At 36.4% G+C, this 27,944-nt stretch overlaps 1 protein-coding gene across 2 annotated transcripts in view; it reads left to right on the plus strand.

Moving 5' to 3' along the window:
• Nucleotides 1–27,944, plus strand: part of LOC105464762 (Rho associated coiled-coil containing protein kinase 1) — a 156,848-nt gene that overhangs the window by 52,388 nt on the left and 76,516 nt on the right. For both annotated transcript variants that reach the window (XM_011712802.2, XM_011712804.3), the window contains exons 5-11: nt 3,258–3,433; nt 4,839–4,923; nt 6,467–6,611; nt 6,947–7,085; nt 9,616–9,707; nt 22,193–22,352; nt 27,876–27,936. In XM_011712802.2, the coding sequence (XP_011711104.1) occupies nt 3,258–3,433; nt 4,839–4,923; nt 6,467–6,611; nt 6,947–7,085; nt 9,616–9,707; nt 22,193–22,352; nt 27,876–27,936 (858 nt within the window). The remainder of the gene's footprint in view (nt 1–3,257; nt 3,434–4,838; nt 4,924–6,466; nt 6,612–6,946; nt 7,086–9,615; nt 9,708–22,192; nt 22,353–27,875; nt 27,937–27,944) is intronic.

The raw sequence follows: 27,944 nt of genomic DNA on the forward strand, positions 1-27,944 counted from the left end.
TCTATCAGTTTGTAACTAAACATATCTGAGAAGCTTAGTTTGTGTTTTAGAATAGTAATAGAGAATTTACTGGCAGTTACAAAATTGTCTAATTACCTTTTAAATCTTAAAATTTAATTATATTGAATATTTCTAGAAAGAAAGGCCAGAACAAAATAATTATGCTTCTGTAGAATTTATATATAGGAAATTTAATTTAAATGTAGAATTTGGGCTGGGCATTATGGCTCAGGCCTGTAATCTCAATACTTTGGGAGGACAAGGCAGGAGGATTGCTTGAGCCCGGCAGTTTGAGACCAGCCTGGGCAACATGGTGACACCTATGTCTACAAAAAATTAAAAAAATTATTGAGGCATGGTGGTACACGCCTGTGGTCCCAGCTACTGAGGAGGCTGAAGCAGGACGATTGCTTGAGTCCAGGAGGTTGAGGCTGCAGTGAGCTGTGTTCACATCTCTGCACTTCAGCCTGGGCAACAGAGTGAGACCCTGTATCAAAAATAAAAATAAAAAATAAAAAATTTAAACACAGAATTTTAAATTAGGTATTTTTAAATACAGAAGATACAGAAAACTTAATCTACTTAAATTTGAGGGAAGTCATATATTATTAAAATTTAAATAGTTACTTTTATTTAATATTGAATTTTTTTTCCCCAGACATGAGGCTCTCATTTTGTTTAGCTGTCTCCTCATTTATTTGTCTCTTATTTTGTGAAGAGGAGATAATAAGGGAAATGAAGGGAAAGTGAGAGGAAACCAAGTTAAGCTAGGTCACCAAATAGTACTTGTCTTTAGGTTTTCAGTAGAAAGAAAAATAAACTAGAAGTCAGTAGTTTTAGGTCCTCGTCTTGATTGCCATAGGCCTTTCTCTGAAGCTGTGGCCATGTTACTTAACACCTCTGGGCCACAGTTCCCTTGTTCGTAAGTGTGAAAGTTGTCTTTGATTGGTTATGTTCAGTTGTGGAGGTACCTTAGGCAAAATCATGGGGTCAAGTGGGGTTTTGGGTAGACTATAATTCTGAGTTTTCTCTCTGCTTTTTTGAGTTCAGCTTCATGTTTTATCTGTCTTATGTATTGGGGTCCTTAATGCAAAATGTCATACGGGGGAAGTTAAACTGGGCTAGACCATTTCTAATTTTCTAACTTGTATTTGTGATTTATTTATTTATAATATATAATGAAGTCTATCCTTAAAAAGCATAACAGTAATTGGAATTAAAAGGATATGAAAAATGTTGAAGGTTTATGCCATAGCACTTTTTTTTTTTTTTTTTTTTGAGACGGAGTCTTGCTCTGTCGCCCACGCTGGAGCGCAATAGTGCAATCTCGGCTCACTGCAAGCTCTGCCTCCGGGATTCATGCCATTCTCCTGTCTCAGCCTCCCGAGTAGCTGGGACCACGCCCAGCTAATTTTTTTTGTATTTTTAGTAGAGACGGGCTTCACTGTGTTAGCCATGATGGTCTCGATCCCCTGATCTCGGTATTCGCCCGCCTCAGCCTCCCAAAGTGCTGGGATTACAGGCGTGAGCCGCCATACCCGGTCACCATAGCACTTTTCAACTTGAAATGTCTATGTTTTTACCAACTGTGTAGGTCAGAGTTCCTCAGGCCTAATACTGTTGACGTTAGTATAGTGTTTGTTCTTTGTTGTTGGGGGCCATCCTTTACATTATTCCAGTTACGAGTGTGTTAATTTAGGATGTTTGGCAGCATTCCTGGCCTCTGCACAGGAGATGCCAGTAGCAACTCTTCCCACCTCACACACAGCTGTGACAACCGAAAATGTGTTCACCACTGGTTAACAACCACTGATACATGCATGTTCAGTGTCCGTTAGTTAAAAGATATGTGACATAATTGTCAATTTCAGGGCTATTTACAATTTAGGTATTCAGAGCTTTATTTCTCTGGATATATTTTCTGTAAATAGGGTAAACTGTCACCAAATTAACAATATTTCTTTATGGGGCCCAAATGACAAATTGTGTACTTTAATCTGGGATAGTCATGAAATGCCACTTTGTTTCTTATCCTTCCCTCTTCCCCCAAAATATATTTTTTACATTAAAATAACTGAGTCTCCTCCGGGTGTGGTAGTCCCAAGCCTGTAATCCGAGCACTTCGAGAGGCTGAGGCAGGAAGATCACTTGAGGGCAGGAGTTCAAGACTGGCCCCGCTACCTCTACAAAAAAATAAAAAATCAAAACAAAATAACTGAATCTATAACTAAAATTACTAAACACTGTTGAAAAAAATGAAGCATTAAGCAGATTTTAAGACAAACATCTGGGTAAATTAGAGATCATCTTCTCTGGGGCTTACTTTTTTTTTTAGTTTAATTCTGAACTTCTTATATTTACTTAAAATGTTATTTTGTAAATTTGACCTTTTTATTTGATCCCCGGTCACATACTATATTTATGCCTGATATCCTCACTAATTTCACATTTAGTGGATTTTACTGTTACTATTTTAGCCGTAGCGGCTGCCTTTCTCCTACTTTTGTGTTGTTACTACTCCTCCTCCTGACTGTTGTCATTTGTTGAGCATCTATTGCACTAAGTGCTTTCTGTATTCAGTAATCTTTTTTAACAACCCTCAACCCTGAAAGACAGTTAATCTGTTAGGTGCACTGTTACTTCATGGATTAATTTATGATTTGGTTCATTAAGCCTTTATTAAGCAATTACTAACTACCAGGCATCTGGATACTTGACTAAGCAGCAGGTATAAAAGTTAAAGTACAGTCGTTACAGTGTTTTAGAAGATCTTATAGCCGCAGAGACTCGGGTAGGTTAAGCAAATTACTAGTCACACAGCTAATAAGAAACAGCTGAAACTAAGCCAAATTTATCAAAGACTTCTTGAGCATTGTGATATTGATATAAATTTAATAGTAGACCTCACTGATGCATAAATAAGAAGTACAGTATTTCTTTGCCTAGGAGATTTGTATATTTACTGAAAATATTACAGTTTAAAAAAATTCTCAGTAAAGGAAATTCAAATAGTATAGAAAGTTATGAAGGAAGACTATCTCCATGTAACTCTTCTGAATAATCAGGTTATAGTCCTTTTGCATATACAGGGGTCTTTGTGGCATTTATGTTTGTCTTTTTTTTTTAACTAGACTTGCAACTTCTGTAATTTGATTAATTTTACTTAAATCTTTTGTTAGTATTTTTGCCACTTTTTAAGTGAAACAATTTTGTTTAACATTAATGAATGTGTTTTGTGTGTTTTTTTGTCTGTGTAGCTTTTTTATGCATTCCAAGATGATCGTTATCTCTACATGGTGATGGAATACATGCCTGGTGGAGATCTTGTAAACTTAATGAGCAACTATGATGTGCCTGAAAAATGGGCACGATTCTATACTGCAGAAGTAGTTCTTGCATTGGATGCAATCCATTCCATGGGTTTTATTCACAGGTAAAGATAAAAGTGCTTTAAATTTTCTCATTTGTTGAAGGAAATAGCTAAAAAATAACTTTAACATTTCTTACTCTCAATTCACCCATTCTTCTGTATGACATGAATGACATTTCAGAACTCAAGACTTTGGCCAGGCGCTGACTCATGCCTGTAATCCCAGCACTTTGGGAGGCTGAGACAGGTAGATCTCTTGAGCTCAGGAGTTTGACACCAGCCCGGGCAACATGGTGAAACCCATCTCAACAACAGGTGGCATGCACCTGTGGTCCCAACTCCTTGGGTGGCTAAGGTGGGAGGATCGCTTGAGCCTGAGTGCAGAGGTTTCAGTGAGCTGAGATCTAGTCACTGCACTTCAGACTGGGTGACAGAATGAGATTCCATCTCAGGAAGGGGGGAAAAAAAGAACTCCAGACTTTGAAGTTTATAAATTTAGCATTTCAGTTTAATGTTGGTATAAATGTATTCTTTAATATCCCTTAATCTGATCATATAGCCTTTAAATGATATTCTGAAAAGTAAAAATAGTAAACTAGTTTTCTAAGGTATGTGCCAGGAGTTAAACACTTTGATGTTAATTTTTTAAATATGTAATTTAATTGGCTTTTAATTAGTGAATACATCATATTTATTCATAGACGAATAGTTTCATTTGTTTTTTTTTTTTTTTTTTTTTTGAGACGGAGTCTGGCTCTGTCGCCCAGGCTGGAGTGCAGTGGCCGGATCTCAGCTCACTGCAAGCCCCGCCCCCCGGGTTCATGCCATTCTCCTGCCTCAGCCTCCCGAGTAGCTGGGAGTACAGGCGCCCGCCACCTCGCCCGGCTAATTTTTTTTTTTTGTATTTTAGTAGAGACGGGGTTTCACCGTGTTAGCCAGGATGGTCTCGACTCGATCTCCTGACCTCGTGATCCGCCCGTCTCGGCCTCCCAAAGTGCTGGGATTACAGGCTTGAGCCACCGCGCCCGGCCTAGTTTCATTTGTTGTACAAACACTGCTGGAATCCTGTGTGTAGTTGCTGTGCCTACATGTCAGGGATCAAAAATGAAAGCAACTTAGACCCTGCCCTGGGGTTTTTTATGTACTTATCTATCTCATATGTTTCGATCACCTTTTATGTCTGAGTGTTGTATTTTTGATGGTCAGTCTCTCTTAAACGATTTGATTTTCCCTCTGAAAGAATCAAACTCTGTTTAAAAAGGAATATATATGTTTTCTTCTGAGGCATTAACATATAAAGAAGTTTCCTTGATGAAATTTAATTTATAGATGTGGTTAGAGAACACATACAGATCCAAGATGGCCTTACCTAGATTGAGGATGCTTGACCTAAAATAACTGCCTCATATAATTTTTACAGTGTCTAATCTGTTTCAGAAAATACTGTACTATTTTTTCCCTCCCGCAGAGATGTGAAGCCTGATAACATGCTGCTGGATAAATCTGGACATTTGAAGTTAGCAGATTTTGGTACTTGTATGAAGATGAATAAGGTTAATTAACTAGATTTTAATTTAGTTTTTACTAATTCAAGATAGATGCTTCTTTAGAAAATGGTTTAAGAATTTACTAACCATTGCTGGACTTGTCCAGAATTGATATGACCTTATTTGTTGAACTAGATACCATGGTTTCAATGTGGTATTAGTAACTTGTTAGTGATTTATTTTTTCCTCTCTATTTAGGGTAAATGTGGATTGCCAAATTTACTAAATCCTTCATAACAACTCTAATATACACTACTGGTAACTAGGAATGGAATTAGCTTAAACGTCACTAAATACTTATGCCAGTGTTAAAATTAGACTTTCATAAAAATTGGATTTCAGTGATGTGTGTATTTTTTAGTGTTTTACTTCTGTTAACATATAAAAAATTTTACTGCTTATTTTAGGAGTGAGTCTTAAAAGATACCTATCCTCACTATATAATAAATAAAACATATACACAGCTCATTCAGCTGTGTATGTTATTCCTTCACTTCATATAAACAGTGAAGGAAACACTACATGAGAACTTTTGTGTGAGGATTTAGTTATAATTCTGTTTCATTAATACCAGCAAATATAGGTAACAAGTAACAAGTCTCTCAGGTTTGGTGGGGGAGGGCAGTTAAAATTCACATGAAAGGCCGGGCGCGGTGGCTCAAGCCTGTAATCCCAGTACTTTGGGAGGCCGAGGCGGGTGGATCACGAAGTCAGGAGATCGAGACCATCCTGGCTAACGTGGTGAAACCCCGTCTCTACTAAAAATACAAAAAACTAGCCGGGCGTGGTGGCGGGCGCCTGTAGTCCCAGCTACTCGGAGGCTGAGGCCGGAGAATGGCGTAAACCCGGGAGGCGGAGCTTGCAGTGAGCCGAGATCGCGCCACTGCACTCCAGCCTGGGTGACACAGCGAGACTCCGTCTCAAAAAAAAAAAAAAAAATTCACATGAAATAGATATTCAATGTGCTTTACATTATTATGCCCTTTTCCCATACATATGCGCCCCCATTTTATATTTATATAGTCAACTTTTGTATGTTTCTTTTGTAGTTTCAAACATAGTTAAATAGCTATTTTAGTAAGAAATAAGGAAGTCAGCGTTTATACCAATATGTTGTAAAATGCCCTATTCTATGAACTCCCCAATGTATTTGCACTGGCCTGTGTACTTATTCTCAGCAGTTAAGATGATATCATGATATTGGCACAACTCGGGGAATAATAAATGGTGGCAGTATGTCTTTCTAGTGAGCATTATTACAAAATAATCACTGGTGTGTGTATATATGTGAATACACATATAGTGTGTGTGTATATGCATACACGTGTATACACATACCTTTTATGGTATATATGTATATGGTGTGTATATAGTATGTATATATATGATTAAGCTGTGTTAATTTTTGTCAGGTTTCCATTAAGTTTTAATATATGATATTTTATAGCTCAAAGATTTGGAGTCCCATAGGTTATATTAATAAGAAAGTCATTTTAAATAATTGAGACTTTATATCCTAATTCAAAATTTGACCTGCTGCTGTTTTTAGGAAGGCATGGTACGATGTGATACAGCAGTTGGAACACCTGATTATATTTCCCCTGAAGTATTAAAATCCCAAGGTGGTGATGGTTATTATGGAAGAGAATGTGACTGGTGGTCGGTTGGGGTATTTTTATACGAAATGCTTGTAGGTGAGTAAAGGAAGATTTTATGTCTCTCTATTATAGTTGTTCATCTCAAAACTCGCCACTTGGCTCTTTCTAATATAATATTTATTTTCTTAAGCAATCTTGATTTTGTTTGTGGGTAATAAACATGATCCAAACCCGCTTTGTATGTGTTTTTAAAAGCATTTAGAGGCTTAGAGCAACTTTATGATGTGTTCTTTTTATATATTAGGAGTATGTTTTTAGTTTAATACATACCTAATAATCTTTTAAAATGGGTTAACTTTGACTCTTCCTTTGAAACTGACTTTTTTCAAATGTATTTCATTTTGCTTTTGTTTTCTTTATTAATTTTTCAGGTGATACACCTTTTTATGCAGATTCTTTGGTTGGAACTTACAGTAAAATTATGAACCATAAAAATTCACTTACCTTTCCTGATGATAATGACATATCAAAAGAAGCAAAAAACCTTATTTGTGCCTTCCTTACTGACAGGTAAATAATTTTAAAATTGAGCCTGTATTAATTCTGAGGACTTCTCATCTTCTGCTCCGTTTTTAAGGTCCATATTCTACGTGTAAATTGTTAGAATTTTTATATGCTACCATTCTCAAAACTGTTAATGACAGTGAAACCTGAGATAATTTTATGATAGTCTAGATGTCTTTTGTGGATCTCAGCTCACTTATCATACCTAAGAAATTGTGATGATAATATAGTCTTGGCTGATGGCTAAATTAGATGACTTTTTCTTTTATTGTTCAATTTTTAACTTGGTTAATTATAAAAATTACAGCGTATTTTATTGAATCTAAAAAAATTTTTTTAACATAACATCTCAAATTAGAGAACATCTCACAGTCAATGGTGTGAGTTGGGAGCATTCTTTTTCCTAGTGGTATAAAAATGGTGATACACCTTATACTTTAAACCATTTTAGATTTGATGATGTATGGTATATTGTTGTTGAAAGAGTCAATAGTATAAAGCCATTTTTAAAAGTATACTACCTTTTTTCTTCTAGACATAATAGTTGGTGTTCCATCTTGTAGATTCAACAAGCATTTTAATGATACTTGTCTGCGTTTTTGAAAGAAAAATGACATATTATGTATACCTTTGAGGTTTACTTTTGAAATTTGAAAGTGAACCAGATGTATTAGTAAGATTATACTTAATGTTTATGATTTTAAATTGTTAAATATTAGAGAGACCTAGTACTTTTAAATATGTTTCAAGTTGATATTTGCTTTAACTTGCCTTCATTATGTCCTTTAGAGCTTGAAGTATGGTTTTTCAAATGTTTACTTTTTTTTTTAAACAGAGGCAGGGTTTTGCTCGTTGCCCAGGCTGGTTTCAAACTTCTGGGCTCAAGTGATCCTCCCACTTCAGCCTCCCAAAATGCTGGGATTATAGGCATGAGCCACCCATGCCTGGCTAATTTTTACATTGATATTGATTGATTGATTCATTGAGGCAGAGTCTCGCTCTGTCGCCCAGGCTGGAGTGCAGTGGCGCGATCTTGGCTCACTGCAACCTCCACCTCCCGGGTTTAAGTGGTTCTCCTGCCTCAACCTCCTGAGTAGCTGGGACTACAGGTGCCTGCCACCATGCCTGGCTAATTTTTGTATTTTCAGTAGAGAGGGTTTCACTATGTTGGCCAGGCTGGTCTTGAACTCCTGACCTCATGATCTACCTGCCTTGGCCTCCCAAAGTGCTAGGATTACAGGTGTGAGCCACCGTGCCTGGATAATTTTTACATTTTAATATAAAGAATTGTACTATGCTGTTTATTAGGTGCTAGGGATATAGTAGTGAGGAAGATACAGAGCCACTTCTCTCAAATATCTCATAGTCCTTTGGGGGAATTATATGAGCAAATCAGACATTTATAGTACAGACAACTAATTACCATGAGGTAAGTACCATGTGCCAGAGAACCATGGAGAGGTTTTCTAATCCAGTTTGAGAGTTCGTGAAAGCTTCTTGGAAAAATTGTCACATATCTAAGCCAACTTATCTTTTAGCTTATGCAGAAACTTAGAATTTAGAGTATTTTCTTTATAAGCACTCTACTAGGGAAAAAAAGGTGCTGACTTTCTTTTTCCAATTCAGCTAAAATCACGTTTTTAAAAACTTTTTGCTCACCAGGAAAGAGGCTGGTGTCAGTAACTTGTCCAGTGAAAGCTCTGAATTTTGTGGCAGTATCAAGAATTAGTAGTCACTGACTTTTGAATGGTCAGAAGTAATTAATAGATTATAAATTGGAAATTCAAAATTTAAAATGTGTTTCTGGAGGTTTTTGGTAGCATCTGGTATTACTGCCTAAGTAAAGTTTTGGTTGGGGGAAAAAAAGCATAACTTTACCACTGTAAGAAAAAAATAAACATACACGCACAAACAACTGTCAAGAAAATGCATGGTGCTTTATTCATTTTACTAATGAAGTAAGGTGGTGATCAATCTGGATTTTTGTTGTCAGTAGAAAAGTCATGGGTGTTTTTTGTAGTTATTCTTTAGTTTTCTTTTTTTGAGGCGGAGTCTCACTCTGTCTCAGGGAGGCTGTAGTGCAGTGGTGCGATCTCAGCTCACTGTAGCCTCTGCCTCCTGCGTTCAAGCGATTCTCCTGTCTCAGCCTCCCAAGTAGCTGGGACTACAGGTGTGTTCCACCACACCCGGCTAGTTTTATATTTTTAGTAGAGATGGGGTTTCACTGTGTTGGCCAGGCTGGTCTCGAACTCCTGACCTCAGGTGATCCACCCCACCTGGACTTCCCAAAGTGCTGGGATTATAGGTGTGAGCCACCGCGTCTGGCCTTTCTTCAGTTTTCTTTTTAAAAAGTTCTTTAATGTTCTCTATCTTTAACATATTTTCTATTTGGGCTGAAATTATGCTGATAATATAATTTCACCTTAGAACTGTATTTGTCCTGCACAGATTTAATATTCTGCCCACAAATAAACCTGTACAGGTTATAATAAGATCTCAAATGATTAATTACTTTTCTCCTTCTGTCTTTATTCAGGGAAGTGAGATTAGGACGAAATGGTGTAGAAGAAATCAAACGACATCTCTTCTTCAAAAATGACCAGTGGGCTTGGGAAACACTCCGAGATAGTAAGTTATTTTTTTCTTGCTTATTTTAGTGAATATTTGAAAGTAGTTGTGATAATTTGTTGGAACTACATTGCTAAATATTTTTGTGTGTCTGATGAAAATCAGAAGCCCCAAATACTATGTGGGAATTGTCCCAACCTATTAATTTGATAATATTGGGAATATTATATTGTTACTCCTCTTATGTCCCATGCAGGATACCCAGATGAAATATAAATGTAATGGATTTAGACTTACGAGTCATAATTTTACGTTTGATCTTTGTTGAATTGCTCTTTATTTTAGGCATTAGTTATCTTCTTATGGAGGTGGTCAATAAGTAGTAGGTAATGAGATTAAAATATATGTTTTTGTGAGAAGACAAGTTATTCTCTTGTTTTTGTTAAAACCCAAAATATAAGAAGGTTCTATTATTAATTAATGCCAGAATTCAATTTAATTTTATTTATGAGTTTATAGGTATTGTGATATACTTGATTCCCTCAGGCTTTTGCAACTTGCAATTGAGAAACAAAAACGTATTGTATTTCAAGAAGCTAATTTTCAGTCAGTTTAGAACACTTTCTTATTTTTTAAAAAAAGTTTATAAGATGATTCACAGAAAACTCTCTGCAAATTAGCTGAATCAAAATTATCATGGCATCAAAGGCTCTCATCATCTTTGTGGATTTGGGAGGTAAAGAATTCCATCTTTCCCCTGCTGACATCTTAGGATTTTTTCCCTGTTCATTTATCAGAGAAAAGATAATGTATCTCAGTCCCTAACTTGCTGCCATAAGAATAGCAGTGAACAGCAACAATGGAAACGAACTCAGCTACCTAGTTTTAGAAAGTTACACATTAGTTGTCTTAAGGACTATCTGGTTGAGACAGTGAAGGATAGTACTTTCCAGAGAAGGAAATCTTGTTAATTCTGATGAAATAAATCATGTAGGTTTGCTAATATTAGTGAAGCATTCTAGTTATCAAATATTTTAAAAGAACAGTTGTATTGCCTTCAGGTACTATAACATAGTACTTACATTGTGCTGAGCTATAAAATTGTCTAAGGAGGAGAAAGGGAAAATAAATTCTCTGGAAATTAAGAAATTACACAAGGAACATAATTGAATGACCAGCTGTTTGAGAAGCTGTAAGAGCAGCTTGACTTGAGGAGAATTTTATTAACAATTATATACTAGGAAATAAGGAACTTCTTCCTCTTCAGAATTAAATGTGACATAATTATTCTCTTCATGCTGCAAGTGAAATTGTTACATGACAAAGAGATGATCAGGGAGTGAGAAATGGTTACATTGAAACACTTTTTGTGTTTTTATTCAAGTTATCTTAGTAAAGTTTAAGAAGGCTGAAGATGTGCAAATATTATTATAAATCTGAATAAAACTTTGAAGGGGACTGAAGAAAATACAAAATAATCTTTTGTATTGCTTTAAATTCTTTTTCAAAGTTAAGCAATGCATAAGTAATTATAGAATAACCACACAATAAATCACCCTCAAAAGTAATAAAGATATTTTTCCTTTTGTATATTGAAAAACTGATCACTTCAAAGAGGAGGTAATTTAGTCAACAATTATTTTTTGAACACTTGTTATATATTGAGCACTGTTCAGTTTCAGGCAGTGGGAAAACAGCAGTGATGAAACCAACAAAAGTTTTCTTTCTCTCTTCTGGAGTTCATAGTCTTATGGAATTAGGGAGTCCAGATCAGTGGCATTTTATGATATTGCTGTACCTCCTTCATAAAACTGCTTAAGATCTGCATTGTCTATGGTTTTATTTTAGTGTAGTTAGATTTGGCATACTTAATAGCATTTTGGTAGTTTTTCCTAATTCTAAGAGGTCCTGTTTTGTGGTTATTGGAAAAAACAAAGAAAAATTGAAGTCTGTAGAACTTATTGTTCTTTGCTTCCCTTCCCATCTTCCTACCCCTTCTTTACTTCCCACCCCTAAAATACCAAGAATTCTTTTATTCTGAACTGACCTCTTTGACCTGCTAAATTTTTAAAAATTATGTAACAGTTATAATTCCTTTTAATTTTTTGACTTTCCATTTTCTTTGGCAAAATTGCTTTCTAATACAAATAATAGTGTTTTTTTTGGGTATTTTTACCACTTTACATGTCTCCACATAGCAATGGCAATTAATCTTCACCTTGTGTTCCTTGGTGGTGTAGGAGCAGGACACAAAATAGCTTGATTTTTGGCAGAATTTCCTTGAGCTTCCTGAGATTGTTCACCCTTAATTCAGAGGCACAAAGTATTAAGATTGTAACACTATTTTTCCACTCATTTGAGATAAAATTGAAGGAGTGACATGAGTAAGATTAAAGATAGGAGAAAGACATAAGAAATGAAAAGACGTAAATTACTTACTACAGGTCATAACTGCAAGCAAACAACAATGTCAAAATTCAGATCTAAGTGTCTTGACTCCAAAGCCTTTGATCTTTGAAATACCATGTACGATTTAAAGATCTTTACCTGTTCAGTATTACATAGATCAAAAATGGAAGGAATTGACGATTGTTGGCAGTTAAATTTTGGGAAAAAGAAAATAACATTTACTACATATTTAGCCTACATTATTAATAATACTGTTAGTATTTAACGTAGTATTAATTTCAAATGACATAATAAATGGCAAAGGATTTTGCAAGTTACCACATATTTAACATGTTATTAATAATGATTAATAATGACTAGGTCCAGGCGGCTCTATTCTACAGTGGTCTACAATGTTGTACAGTATTATACAGGGGCTCATGCTTGTCATCTCAGCACTTTGGGAGGCCAAAGTGGGAGGACCTCTTGAGGCCAGGAGTTTGAGACAGCCTGGGTAATGTTGCGAGACCCTATCTCTACAAAAAAATTTAAAAATTAGCCGGGTGTGATGGCACGCACCTAAGTTTCAACTAGTCGGGAGGCTGAGGTAAGAGAATCGCTTGAGCCCAGGAGTTCAAGGCTGCAGTTAGCTTTGATCATGCTACTGCATTCCAGCCTGAATGCAGGCTGGAATTAATTTTTATTAATTTTTTAGAAAAATTAATAATACTACATTAAATATGTGGTAACTTACAACACACTTTGCCATATATTATTATCTCATTTGAAATAAGATATTGGCGTTACTTAATCCACCTATAGCTTGTGGGCAACACACAAGATGCTAGCAGTGGTAATACTTCTGCTGGCTCAAAACTCATTGTATACACACATATATATTATTCTAGGTTCTGTGGGTTAATCAAGACTAGTACCCTCTCTGTTTGAATTTTACATTCTTACAGGAGAGATTATCAGTGTGGGCTTTGTGAATAAAAACTTAAGGCCTACCAAGTTTCGGGGCTCTTTTACTTAGGAGTTTAGACTTTCTGAACATTATAATGGATTTTTAAAAAATAAATTATCTCTTTATATTGTGATAAAGTATGCGTAAGATAAAATTCCCCATGTTGGGCGTTTTTAACTATGCAAGTCAGTGGCATTAAATACATTCACATTGTCTTAAAACATTACCACTGCTGTGTCCAGAACTTTTTCGTCATCCTATACTAAACTCTTTTAGTTAAACAGTAACTTTCCATTTCCCTCTCCCCTCAACTCTCAGTAATCACTGTTCTATCTCTGAATTAGACTACTCAGGGTGTTTCATTTAAATAGATTACTATAATATTTATCTTTTTGTGACTGGTTTATTTCACCTAGCACAGTGTCTTCAAGGTTCATTCATGTCATAGCATGTATCATAATATTCCATTGTGTGGATATACTACATTTTGTTTATCCATTTATCCGTTAATAGACACTTAAGATTGCTCTCTTTTTTAGCTATTGTGAATAACAAACAGTAGAGTACAAATACCTGCTTTCCATATTATATTATTATATATTATTCCATATTATATTTTATATCCATATTGATGTTATATATATGATATTTCTGTAATATCCCTGTTTTCCATTAATTTGGGTATATACCTGTAAGTGGAATGGCTAAGTCATATGATAATTAATTAATTAGTTTTGTAGAGACAACCTTGCTGTGTTGACTAAGCTAGTCTCAAACTCCAGGGCTCAAGAGATCCTCCTGCGTCAGCTTCCCAAAGTGCAGAGATTGTAGGCCTGAGCCACCATGCTCAGCTGTATGTTTAATGTTTTGAGGAAATGCCATAAAATTCACAATGTTTGCACCATTTCACATTCCCAGCAACAGCGTACCAAAGTGCTGGGATTGCAGACGTGAGCCACCACGTTCAGCCATATGTTTAATTTTTTTGAGGAGACGCCATAATAGTAACCCCAACGTTTGCACCATTTCACATTCGCAACAGCAGTGCACATGGGTCCAGTTTCTCCACATCTCCAACATTTGTTCTTTTCTGTTTTGTTTTGTTTTGTTTAATAGTAGTCATCCTAATGGATGTGAAGTGGTATCTTATTGTGGTTTTGATTTGGATTTCTCTAATGACCAGGAATGGTAAACATCTTGTCATGTGCTTATTGGCCATTCGTATATCTTCTCTTGAGAGATTTCTATTCAAGTTCTTTGCCCATTTTAAAATTTGGTGGTTTGTTTTTGTTGTTGTTGTTGAGTTATAGGAGTTCTTTTTAAATTTTGGATATTAATCTCTTATCAGATATATGGTTTGCAGATATTTTCTATTCTCTACACTCTGTTAATAGTGCTTTCAAGCACAAAATTTTAAATTTTGATGAAATCCGGTTTATTTCGTCTTTTGTTGCTTGTATTTTTGGCTTTGTATTTAAGAAATCATTGCCAAATCCAGTGTGTCATGAAATGTCTTACCTATGCTTTCTGTGAATTTTATAGTTTCAGCCAGTATGTTTAAGTCTTTGACCTGTTGTGAATTACTTTTTATATAGTGTATAGTAAGGGTCCAATTTAATATTTTTGTATGTGGGTATCCAGTTTTCCCAACACTGTGTATTGAAAGGCCTGTCCTTTCCCTGCATTGAAAGTTGTTGGCCCCTTGTGTCAATCATTAGGCCATATACATGAGGGTTTATTTGTGGGGTTTTTGTTGTATTCCATTGGTCTGTATATGTTTGTCTTTATGTTGGTACCACACTGTATGATTATGGTAGCTTTGTAGTAAGTTTTGAAATCAGGAAATGTGAGTCTTTCAACTTCGTTCATTTTCAAAATTGTTTTGACTATTTGGGATCTCGTGAGATTTCATATGAATTTTAGAATGGGTTTTTACATCTTTGCCAAAAAGGACATTGGGATTTCGATGGAGATTGCATTGAATCTTTAAATTACTTTGGGTAGTATTACCATCTTAACAATAGTAACTTTTCGAGTCCATGAACACAGGATGTCTCTCCTTTTATGTAAGCCTTCTTTAATTTCAGCAATGTTTTTAAGTTTTTGGTGCATAAGCCTTACATCTTCTTGATTAAATTTTTTCCTAGGTGTTTCTTTTTGATTTTTTTTTTTTTTGAGACGAGTCTCGCTCTGTCGCCCAGGCTGGAGTACAGTGGCTCAATCTAGGTTCACTGCAAGCTCCGCCTCTGGGGTTCATGCCATTCTCCTGCCTCAGCCTCCCGAGTAGCTGGGACTACAGGCGCCCATCACCAAACCCGGCTAATTTTTTAATATATTTTTTTAGTAGGGATGGGGTTTCACCGTGTTAGCCAGAATGGTCTCAATCTCCTGACCTCCTGAACCCCCCACCTCCGCCTCCCAAAGTGTTGGGATTACAGACGTGAGCCACCACGCCTGGCCTTTGATGTTATTTTAAATGGAATTGTTCCCTTAATTTTCTTTTCATATTGTTTATTGCTAGCATATAGAAGTAGAACTTTTAGACCAGGCGCGGTGGCTCACGCCTGTAATCCCAGCACTTTGGGAGGCCGAGACGGGCGGAACACGAGGTCAGGAGATCGAGATCATCCTGGCTAACACAGTGAAACCCCATCTCTACTAAAAAATACAAAAAACTAGCCGGGCGAGGTGGCGGGTGCCTGTAGTCCCAGCTACACGGGATGCTGAGGCAGGAGAATGGCGTAAACCCGGGAGGCGGAGCTTGCAGTGAGCTGAGATCCGGCCACTGCACTCCAGCCTGGGCAACAGAGCAAGACTCCATCTCAAAAAAAAAAATAACTTTTATTTCTGATCTTGTAACCTGCAATTTTGTTGAATTTGATTATTACCTCTAATGTATTATTTTGTAGCTTCTTTAGGATTTTCTATGATAGGATCATGTCACCTGAGAAGAGAGAGTTTTACTTCTTCCTTTCCAATTTATATGCCTTTTATTTATCATTCTTGCCTAATTACTCAGACTAGAGCTTCCAGTAAAGTGTTGAATAGCAGTGGTAAAAGTGGACACCTTGTCTGTTTCTGGTCATGGGGGAAGCTTTTAGTCTTTCACCACTGAGTATAATGTTAGCTGTGGGATTTTCATTAATGTCCTTTATCATATTGAGGAAGTTCCTCTCTATTCCTTGTTGGCCAAGTGTTTTCAATCATGAAAGGGTGTTGTGTTTGTCAAATGCTTTTCGTATGACAACTGAATGATCATATGGGTTTTTTTCCTTCATTTTGTTTTATTTTTTTAATAGAGTCAAGGTCTTGCTCTGTTGCCCAGGCTGGAATGCGGTGCCATGACCTTAGCTCTCTGTGTTGTTGAACTCTCAGACTCAAGGGATCCTCCTGCCTCAGCCTCCTGAGTAGCTAGGAACACAGTCATGTGTCACCACACCTGGCTAATTTTCTTTTTATTTTCTGTAGAGATGGTGTCTTGCTATGTTGCCCAGACTGGTTTCAAACTCCTGGTCTCAAGCCACCCTCCCTTGGCCTTCCAAAGTGCTGGGGTTAAAGGCATGAGCCACTATGGCCCTATTATGATTCTTTATTTCTTTTAAAATAAATTTTGGCAGTCTGTGTTTTCTAGGAGTGTCTCTATTTCATCTAAGTTATCTAATTTGTCACTGTAGGCGGGGCGTAGTGGCTAACCCCTGTAATCCTGACAATTTGGGAGGCTGAGGTAGGTGGATCGCTTGAGGCCAGGAGTTCGAGATCAGCCTGGCCAACATGGCAAAACCTCATCTCTACAAAAAATACAAAAAAAAAAAAAAAAAAAAAAAAAAAGAACTAGCCAGGCATGCACTCCTGTAGTCCCAGCTACTCCAGAGACTGAGGCAGAGAATCACTTGAACCCGGGAAGCACGGGTTACAGTGAGCTGAGGTTGCACCACTACACTCCAGCCCGGGTGACAGAGCAAGACTCTGTGTCCAAAAGAAAAGAAAAAAAAAGTCACTGTACGATTATGCATTGTATTTTCTTTTTACTTCTATGTGGTTGGTAGTTATCCCCCTACTTTCATTTTTTATTTTAGTTGTTTGTGTCTTCTGGGTTTTTTTTTCCCCACTTAGTTCAGTAGAAGGATTGTCAATTTTGCTGATCTTTATAAAGAACCGATTTTTAGTTTTGTTAATTTGCATTATTGATTTTCTATTCTCAGTTTTATTTCTACGCACTCCAATCTGTATTCTTTCTTTCCTTTTGCTGGCTCTTGGTTTAATTTGCTTTTCTTTTTATAGTTCCTTGTAGTGTCAAGTTGGGTTATTAGCTTGAGATCATTGGTTTTTAGTATAATAGACATTTATGGGTAAAATTTCCACTGGAGCACTGCTTTCATTGACTCCCATACATTTTGGTATGTTGTTTTCATTTTCATTTGTCTCAAAGTATTTAGTCTTCCCATTTTCATTTGTTTCAAAGTATTTAGTCTTCCTGTGATTATTTCTTTCAGTCACTGGTGATTTAAGAGTGTTTTGTTTAATTTCCATATATTTGTGAAACTTTCAGTTTTCTTCCTATTATTGACTTCTTGGTTCATTCCCTTGTGGTTAAAGAAGATACTTTGTATGATTTCAGTGTTTTAAAACTTTTTAAGACTTGTTTTTTGGCCCAGCTTATAATCTGTCTTGGAAAGTGTTCCATATACACTTGAGAAAAATGTGTATTCTGCTGTTGTTGAGTGTTCTGTACACGCCTGTTACATCTAGTTGGTTTGTGAAGTTGTTAATATCTTCTATTTTCTTATTGATCTTCTATTTATGTGTTCTATCCATTGTTGAGACTGGTAATTTATAAAGAAAAGAGTTTTAATTGGCTCATGGTTCTGCAGGCTGTACAAGCATGTTGCTGGCATCTGCTCAGCTTCTGGAGATGCCTCAGGGAGCTTTTACTCATTGCAGAAGTCAAAGTGGGAACAGGCCCATCACATGGTAAGAGCCAGGAGCAAGAAAGAGGGTGAGAGGGACGTTGACACACACGTTTTTAAACAACCAGATCTGGCAATAACTCATTCACTGTTTTGAGGACAACACCAAGGGGATGGTGCTAAACCATTCTTGAGAAATCCTCTTCTGTGATCCAGTCACATCCCACCAGCCCCCGCCCCCCAACATTGGGGATTACTTTTCAACATGACATTTGTGGGGACAAGCTATGAAACTATGTCAGACTATTATTTTAGAATGGTTTTTTCCTGCATTCATGTCTATTTTTGCTTCTTACATTTTGGGTCTGTGTTAGATGCATACATTTTTATAGTCATTATATTTTCTTAATGGATTGAGCCTTTTATCAATTAATATGCAGTGTCCTTTTTTGCCTCTTTTGACAGTTTTTTATTTAAAGTCTGTTTTGTCTCCTGTTAATGTAGCCACTTCAGCTCCCTTTTGCATGGAATATCTTTTTCCCTCCATTACTTTTAACCTGTGGATGAAGGTCAAGTAACCTTTTAACCTATGTCTGTGGATCTTAGGCGAGTCTCTATAGACAGATACAGTTGAATCATTTTTTATTGCATTCTACTCATCTCAGCTTTTTAATTGGTGAGTTTAATCTATTTAAATGTAAAGTGAATACTGATAAGAAAAGACTTCTGTCATCTTCCTGTTTTCTATGTCATATATTTCCTTTTTATTCCTCAGATAATACATTATTGCTTTCTTTTGTGCTTAGTTTTTTACCCTAGTATGCTATTTTGATTCCTTCTTTTCCTTTTCTGTATATTTTTTAGTCATGTTCTTATTAATTAAATAGAGTTACAGTTAACATTCTAAATTGATAACAATCTAGGTTGAATTGATACCACTTTAGTTTGAGTAGCTTTCAAAAACCTGTTTCTGTTTACATTTATCTAAATAGTTACCTTTACTGATACTCCTTTTTCTTCTTCATGTGGCTTTGAGTTAAGACAGTTTGATTATGGCATGTGATTATGATATGTCTTCATGTGGAGTTTTTGGAGTTTTTCATAGTTGGCATTCAGCTTCTTGGATGTGTAGATTTATATATTTTACCAGATTTGGAAAGATTTGGCCATTATTTCTTCAAATAGTCTTTTTGCCCCTTTCTCTCCTTCTGGAATTTTCGTAATCTGTGTGTTGGTCTGGTTTGATGCCACAGTTTCCTTAGTCTCTGTTCACTTTTTCATTCTTTTTCTTTCTGTTCCTCACACTTGATCATTTCATTTGTCCTATCTTCAAGTTCACTGATTTTTTTCCTCTGCCTATTCAGATCTGCTGTTGAAGCTTTCTAGAGAAATTTTAACTTCAGCTATTGTACTTCTCAGTGCTAGACTTTCTATTTGGTTTTATTTTTGATCTCTTTCATGATATTTTTTCTTTGTTAAGACATCGTCTTCCGGGTACTTTGTCTATAGTGTTCGTTTGCTTTTTGAACACATTTAAAAGAGTTTAAGGTTTTGTTGAGTAAATCTAATGTCTTGGTTTCCTCAGTGGTGGTTTATATCATTTTCTATATTCTCTGTGAATGGCCTGTACTTTCTTGCTTCTTTACATGCTTTGTAATTTTTTGTTGTAAACTGGACATTGTTTTAAAGCAGCTGTATCCTTCTAAGAGGGACATTTTGGATATTACAGTGTTGTAACTCTGGAAATCAGATTCTTCCTCTTTTACCCAGGGCTTGCTGTTGTTGCTTGTTGTGGGCTGTGATAGTGACTTTTCCAAACTATTTTTGCAAAGTCTGTATTCATTGTCATTGTATTCACTGAAATCTCCATTTCATTATCTCAGCCAGTGACAGAGATTTCCTTAAATGCCAAATTTTTGTAGCCTCTTTCTTCATTAAACACTCCCTGCTTGTTACTAGTTTTTTTTTTTTTTTTTTTTTTTTTTTTGAGACGGAGTCTCGCTCTGTCACCCAGGCTGGAGTGCAGTGGCCGGATCTCAGCTCACTGCAAGCTCCGCCTCCCGGGTTCACGCCATTCTCCTGCCTCAGCCTCCCGAGTAGCTGGGACTACAGGCGCCTCCCACCTCGCCCGGCTAAGTTTTTGTATTTTTAGTAGAGATGGGGTTTCACTGTGTTAGCCAGGATGGTCTCGATCTCCTGACCTCGTGATCCGCCCGTCTCGGCCTCCCAAAGTGCTGGGATTACAGGCTTGAGCCACCGCGCCCGGCCGTTACTAGTTTTTTATTAGGTTCCAGAGTTCTCAGAAAGTTGCTCTGGTAGTTTTTGTCAACTCAGCATTTGCTTCAGTGGAGGTATGATTTCTTTGAGTTCCCTACTCTGCCATTTTTGACAACATCTGCTGGATTCTTTTTTATGGAACATGATTTCTAAATTAACAGTTATTTAATGAAGGCAGATTTTTAAACAAATATATACTGATGTTTATTCCGTAAAGTTATCTTTATTCTTATTAGTTCTGAAGTGATTATATGGCATTATGTAAAGCCTAAGCATCTTAATTTAGAAGCAGAAATAATTACTTTTATAACTCTTCCAATATTTTCCCCACTTGTGTCTCAGAATTTAAACAGGTGAGAATTTGTCATTTTAGAACTACTGTGAAATAGTGTCATTTATAAAAAGAGTAGGTCCATCAGAAACAGCAAGAGAAAATGCAGCACACTAATTCTGCTTCTCTCTTTCTGATATAATTTTAAAGCAGGTTTTCTGAGCCTTAGCAGTTGACAAATAATTCTTTTTGTGGGGATTATCCTAAACTTAAGAATGTTTAGTGGCATCCCATGACTGTACTCATTAGGTGCCAGTAACACTTTTTTTCCATTAATGAGAACCAGAATATGTACCCAGACATTGCTGAATGCCCTCCAGCAGGCGAAAGTGTCTCTGATTGAGATCACTCTTTTAACATAAAATTTATGCTAAGACCATACTTAACTTATGTATTTCCCAAGGGCGGCAACCATTTGTGTTTTCCCCTCATTTTACAAATATTAGAAAGCTAGCCTTGTCTAATCAGACAGTTCTGTTGGCCATTCAGGAAAGTGGAATGGTGGAAAAGCTCTAATCTCACTCTTGTGTTACTATTAGTTAGTACTATGGCTTCATTCGGCTAAATGTGTTGTTTTGTTCCCTAAATACTAATTTACTGTGTCTCAGATGGCACAACAAGAGGTATTTCTTGCCTGAAATACCCAGATGATTGAAAAGAAAATTGATTCCTTTTCCCTAAAAGAACATGAGGTTGTTACACCTAAAATAATTTTTTAGTATTTTGATGATCATAATTCAGGGATGTTTTATTATACTACAGTATCTTTAAGCTAAAAAATAAATTTTCTTAAACTTTTATTTTCTTAGAATTTATTTTTAGATATACCTCTTCTAACATTCAAGCCCCAGAAGTAGATGTTAGTAGTATTAGTTTTATATGGTATTTTCTCCTATATTATGAATATTTAAACATTGTCACATATGGTTTTATATTAAGTATATGTAAGACTTGGTCCATATCAAATTTATAATTCTTGAAGATGTCGTGTCTGTTTTTTGTATTACTGCCCTTTTTTTATTAACAATGATATCATAAATACCTCACCGCATTAATCTTAATCACTTGATTCTAGAGGTAGCTAGTCTGAAAATACAATTCCAAATCCGTTGCTCCTGTGGCTTAATCTTATGGAGATACTGGGGTGGGAGGGAGGAGTATTGATCATCTGGATTCTGAGTGAGTAAAAATATTTCATTACCAAATTATTATGTCCAGGAAGCTAAGAAGTAACCTTAATTTCTAGTTTACTATAAAGCAGATTAACCAAAAAATACTGTATTTAAAGATAAACAATTTTTTCGAGTACGGTTTGTTATGCTTTAGTTTCTAAAAAGTTTTTTCTGTAGTCCTGAATGCTTTTGTGTATTTTATACCTTGGTATATTCTAAAACAAACCTTAATAATGCTTGATTTGTAATAGTCAAGTTAAACCCAAAGTATAGATAATTATAGGTGACTTTGAAGATAATTGTTTCATAGAATTACATAATGATCAATTATCAGTTGATTTTTAATCCTGGTAAAGCTTAGTATAATAGGATTCAAGCCAGGTAGAATTTGTAGTTTGCAAGCTTTTATAAGAGAGAAACCGTCAGTAGTTGGTATGGAATCTGCTTCACTTTACTTGTATTTTAAGTTTGAAATGAGCAACTAATTTTGTTTCTGTTTTTAGCTGTAGCACCAGTTGTACCTGATTTAAGTAGTGACATTGATACTAGTAATTTTGATGACTTGGAAGAAGATAAAGGAGAGGAAGAAACATTCCCTATTCCTAAAGCTTTTGTTGGCAATCAACTACCTTTTGTAGGATTTACATATTATAGCAATCGTAGGTAAGTATGCTAAACAGTGATTGTAGGAGTAAGTGCCGATTTTGTTCTTAGAAATGTCTAAAATTCATTTTTAAAGTAGATTTAATGGTATATAAAGATATACCTTATGCAATTTTTCATTGATGCATGATATCTCCAGTATTTCATATTTAATTTATTTTGGACTCATCCATGTTTAGGACATTGTTTTTCAAAATTTTTTTGCTAAATGATATACTGTATATCCCCAAGTTACAACAATTAATAGGTCAAAGGATGCTATAAATATTGATATTTTGATCTGTAGACTTATGGTTTATAATACATTTTGAAACAACATGTAGACTTTTTTTTTTTTTTTTGGAGATGGAGTCTTGCTCTGTCACCCAAGCTGGAGTGCAGTGGCACAATCTTGGCTCACTGCAACCTCCACCTCCTGGGTCCAAGCAATTCTCCTGCCTCAGCCTCCCGAGTAGCTGAGATTACAGGTGCTCACCACCACACCCAGCTAATTTTTGTATTTTTAGTAGAGATGGGGTTTCACCATGTTGGCCAGGCTGGTCTTGAACTCTTGACCTCATGATCTGCCCGCATTGGCCTCCCAAAGTGTGCCTGGCCAGCATGTAGACTTTTCTAGCATTGTCATCACCATATTGATGCTATCAATTTTTAGCTCTTCAAAAATTAAGTAATTCCTCCCCAAACCCATTTAATTTACCATGTGTTATAACATGTAGTATTATCTCCACTGTGACCTTGGACAAATGACTTTGGCCTTTTATGCCTCAATTTCCTCAAAAATAGGGATGATGATAATAACGATAATACTACTTGCCTACTTACCTTACAGGATTGTTGTAAAGTGCCAAGACCAGCGGTACTAGAGGAATTAAAGACACACACCCACAAATATAGAGGTGTGAAGTGGGGAATCTGGGGTCTCACAGCCTTCAGAGCTGACAGCCCCGAACAGAGATTTACCCACATATTTATTAACAGCAAACCAGTCATTAGCATTGTTTCTATAGATACTAAATTAACTAAAAGTATCCCTTATGGGAAACAAGGGATGGGCAGAATTAAATGAATAGGTTGGGCTAGTTAACTGCAGCGGGAACACACCCTTAAGACACAGTTCTCTCATACTAATTGTTTGTGGCTTAAGAATGCCTTTAAGTGGTTTTCCGCCCTGGGCGGGCCAGGTGTTCCTTGCCCTCATTCCTGTAAACCCACAACCTTCCAGCTTGGGCGTTAGGGCCATTAAGAACATGTTATAGTGCTGCAGAGATTTTGTTTATGGCCAGTTTTTGGGGGGCTTGCTCCCAACGGTAAGGTTTAAGTAAATTAAAACACAGTACAGCATTTAGAAGAGTGCTTTGCGTGGTGTAAGCACTCAGCGTAACTATTATTATCATTGGTATGAGTTCATGTTAGCTTTACTGTAATGTACTTGAGATTTAAGTTAAACATTTAACATTATTTTAATGTGCTGAGCATTTGTTCATTCCACAGATATCTTTGATAACTTATTATTTGTCAGGTATATACTAAGCACCAAATTGCATGGAGAAGGATGAATAAGATACAGTACCTTCTCTTGAGAGGCTCACATTTGGTGAGAAATGGATAAATTGTACATCGTAGGTTGATAAGAACGACATAGTAGAAATCTCGGTCAGGCACGGTGGCTCATGCCTGTAATCCCAGCAGTTTGGGAGGCCGAGGTGGGCGGGTCACTTGAGGTCAAGAGTTCGTGACTAGCCTGGCCAACATGGTGAAACCCCGTCTCTACTAAAAATACAAAAATTAGCCAGGCGTGGTGGCACATGCCAGTAATCCCAGCTACTTGGGAGACTGAGGCAGGAGAATTGCTTGAACCTGGGGGACGGAGGTTGCAGTGAGCCAAGATCATGCCACTGCATTCCAGCCTGGGCAGTGGAGTGAGACTGTCTCAAAAAAAAAAAAAAAAAAAGGAAGGAAGTGAAGGAAGGAGAAATCTAAACAAAGTGCTATACCAATATAATGCATTGAACTATATGGTAACACTTACTGGGTGGGTTAAATCTGCTTTTAATTACCTCAAAAATATGTACTTCTAATCAAATTATACTCCTTTGGAATGGTATCAGATAACAGATTTGCTTGGAGTAAATTATTACATTTGAGGTCTTTATAACTAATCTTATTTTAAAGTGAAGAGTCTTGTCATTTTAGTATTAGAGCCATTCGGGTTAAGCTAAGAAATCAGAAAGACAATTTAGTCTGGCTTTTTGAAACCTCTACAGTAATTCACTGTAAGATAGTACTTAATACTTTTTGTTGCATCATCAGTGAGATAGCTGGCACTTACCTTTTTTCCTCCCTAATACTCCATGAGTATAGTATTTTAACTATTTTCAATTAACATACATATACAGAAGAGCTTCAGGGTGATTTTTGCTGAAGCATTCTTTTTTTGTTTGTTTGTTTGTTTGTTTGTTTTTGAGACAGAGTTTTGCTCTTGTTGCCCAGGTTGGAGTGCAATGATGCAGTCTTGGCTTACTGCAACCTCCGTTTCCTGGGGTCCAGCCATTCTCCTGCCTCGGCCTCCCGAGTAGCTGGGATTACAGGCATGCACCACCACTCCCGGCTAATTTTGCGTTTTTAGTAGAGACAGGGTTTCTCCACGTTGGTCAGGCTGGTCTCGAACTCCTGACCTCAGGTGATCTGCCTGCCTTGGCCTCCCAAAGTGCTGGGATTACAGGCCTGACCCACCATGCCCAGCCTGCTGAAGCATTCTTTAACTTTTTGTATTCTTATCAATTATTCTTTGATTTGGTTTCTGAAACACTCAAGTTGTTGATATAAACAACCTCCAATGTTTTTGTATTTTCTGTAGTAGAGTCCAGCAGTTAATAACTTTAAGTTTCTCTGTATAATGGTAACCTTGAGTTACATAAACATTTATTCTACTATTTGTCCTACATTATCATGCACTCGATTATGTTCTCTAGTTTTTCTTTGTATTCATGTTTTATGGCCCAAACTAATTTTTAAGTTTCTTAAAAGTAGAAATTATTACTGGTTCCCTCCCCGCCCCAAGACGGAGTCTCGCTGTCTTCCAGGCTGGAGTGCAGTGGCGTGATCTCAGCTCACTGCAAGCTCCACCTCCCGGGTTCACGCCATTCTCCTGCCTCAGCCTCCTGAGTGGCTGGGACTACAGGCACCCACCACCACGCCCAGCTAATTTTTTTTTTTTTTTTGTAGTTTCAGTAGAGACGGGGTTTCACCATGTTAGCCAGGATGGTCTCGATCTCCTGACCTTGTGATCTGCCCGCCTCAGCCTCCCAAAGTGCTGGGATTACAGGTGTGAGCCACCGCACCCGGCCATATATACTGTGTTCTTAACTGTCATAGCCCATTGACAAATATATGTAGTATTTTTTAAGTAATTACTACATGAATAGGCAAAGGTATGATTGCTCTTAATAAGAAAGAACCAACAAAATATATATATATTTTTGAAACAGAGTCTCACTCTGTCGCCGAGGCTGGAGTGCAGTGGTGTGATCTTGGCTCACTGCAATCTCCGCCTCCTGGATTCACGTGATTCTTGTGCCTCAGCCTCTGAGTAGCTGGGATTTCAGATGCCTACCACCACGCCTGGCTAATCTTTGTGTTTTTATTAGAGATGGGGTTTCACCATGTTGGCCAGGCTGGTCTCAAACCCCTGGCCTCAAGTGATCCACCCACCTTGGCCTCCCAAAGTAATCCCATTGGATTACATGTGTTAGCCACTGCACCTGGCCCTGGCAGAAATATTGATTAGCCTTATCGTAATACGTAAGCATAATTTAGAATATACAGATATGAAATAGAAAACCTCTGAAATTCTTATCCCTGAAATCCAAATATACTTTTAATACCAAGGGCAGAAATAATTGCTGCTTAATTACAGCTGAATTAAACCTGATTTTTAAAATAGCCTTAAGCTATATTCCTAATATAGTAACTCCTATTTCTTAAAAAGTTACCTAAATGACCAGATTCTATGTAAAAGCATCAATATAATATGCAAACGTACCTTGATAGAAAATGACAGAAGGTGGAAGAATTAATGTATACAAGTGATGTCCTTACATTTCCCTTGCTGCATTCAAGCTTTTATTACTAATTTTGCAAAAGACTAAAATGTCAGTCTCAGTTACATAGCTTGTTAAGTTAAGAAAATATCTTAGAGACGAAACAGTCTCATCTAATTTAGATTTCACTGGCATTGCTATATTTCTTATTTATATTACATAAGCAGAATCTCACATTGAATTTCTGAGATGCTTAATAGTCAATGGAATTAAATTGCACTACATCCAGAATTTGTCAATTGTTATATGGGACTTTTCCTCTATAAAACTGCTACATAGCCCCTATTATTGTCTTAAAGTTGTCTGAATCTCCATTTGATCTGAATAATTTTTCAAGGAAAACCTAGGAAGTGGCATATTTCTAGCTGTTTCTTTTATAGTGCCATTATACTGTGTATTTTTATTGATACGTAATGGATTGTGTTATTCACTGATTTTTAAAATTTACTTAAATTGTTCTTTTGGAACATTATTAATATCTGGTGTGTTATCAGATGCCTCCAATAGCTATGAAGCATACGATAACTATTTGATCTCCTTTTGCGAGAGCTCTACTGGTTAATTGGGGTGCTGACTGTAGTGGTGGTGATGGTAGAAGTAGTGATTATAGTAGTTGTAGCCATAGTAATTGTAGCATAGCATGGTGGTGGTAGTAGCAACACTAGCGGCACTAGTACCTTACCTTTATATAATATTTGGTAGCTTAGGAAATTGTTTACATATATGATCTATTTAGATTGAGAATCTTGTGAGACATCTAAAAAAGACCTCTAAATTAGTTCACTAATAGCTTTATTTATATACAATTCTAACTGTACACTGAATTTAAAGAACTCTGCAAGCCGGGAGTCCCAAAAGATTAGCAGCATCACCTAAACTTTGGTGCTGTTATTTCACCCACTTAGGCAAAAATTTTTTGGACCTGAAGAGGCAATATTATGCTTTGCTGAAGGATAGTTGGGTGCAAGAGAGGTGATTGTGCATATGTCTGCAGAAGTCAGCAATTTCTTACCCCCAATTCTTATATACAAAAAGCTCTGAAAACTGAATGTTTTTGAGTTACTTGTTTGCTAGAAAAAACTGTCATAACCTGCTGTCATGACCAGAAAGCCTAATCTGAACTAACTTGAGACTTTGTTTTTTATTTATCTTGCTTGGTATGAATATTCTTATGTTTTGCTACAAGAATATTAAGTCATATGTTTACAGGCTGCTACTATTTTTAGACCTAACTGGGTGTTTTATTTAATATATGTATCATTTCTGAATTATGTTTATAAAAATTATGAACCTATACTTAATTTTTAAAAACAAAACTACTATAACATTGAACATAAAATAGGCATGTAGTATTTATTATTGGTTGTTACAGGATATTAAAGAGTTTTGTTTTGTTTTCTTTTTAAACTTTTCTTTCCCTCAGATACTTATCTTCAGCAAATCCTAATGATAACAGGACTAGCTCCAATGCAGATAAAAGCTTGGTAGGTAT

The sequence above is a fragment of the Macaca nemestrina genome, chromosome 19 (assembly GCF_043159975.1).
Source record: "Macaca nemestrina isolate mMacNem1 chromosome 19, mMacNem.hap1, whole genome shotgun sequence".
NCBI lineage: Eukaryota > Metazoa > Chordata > Mammalia > Primates > Cercopithecidae > Macaca > Macaca nemestrina.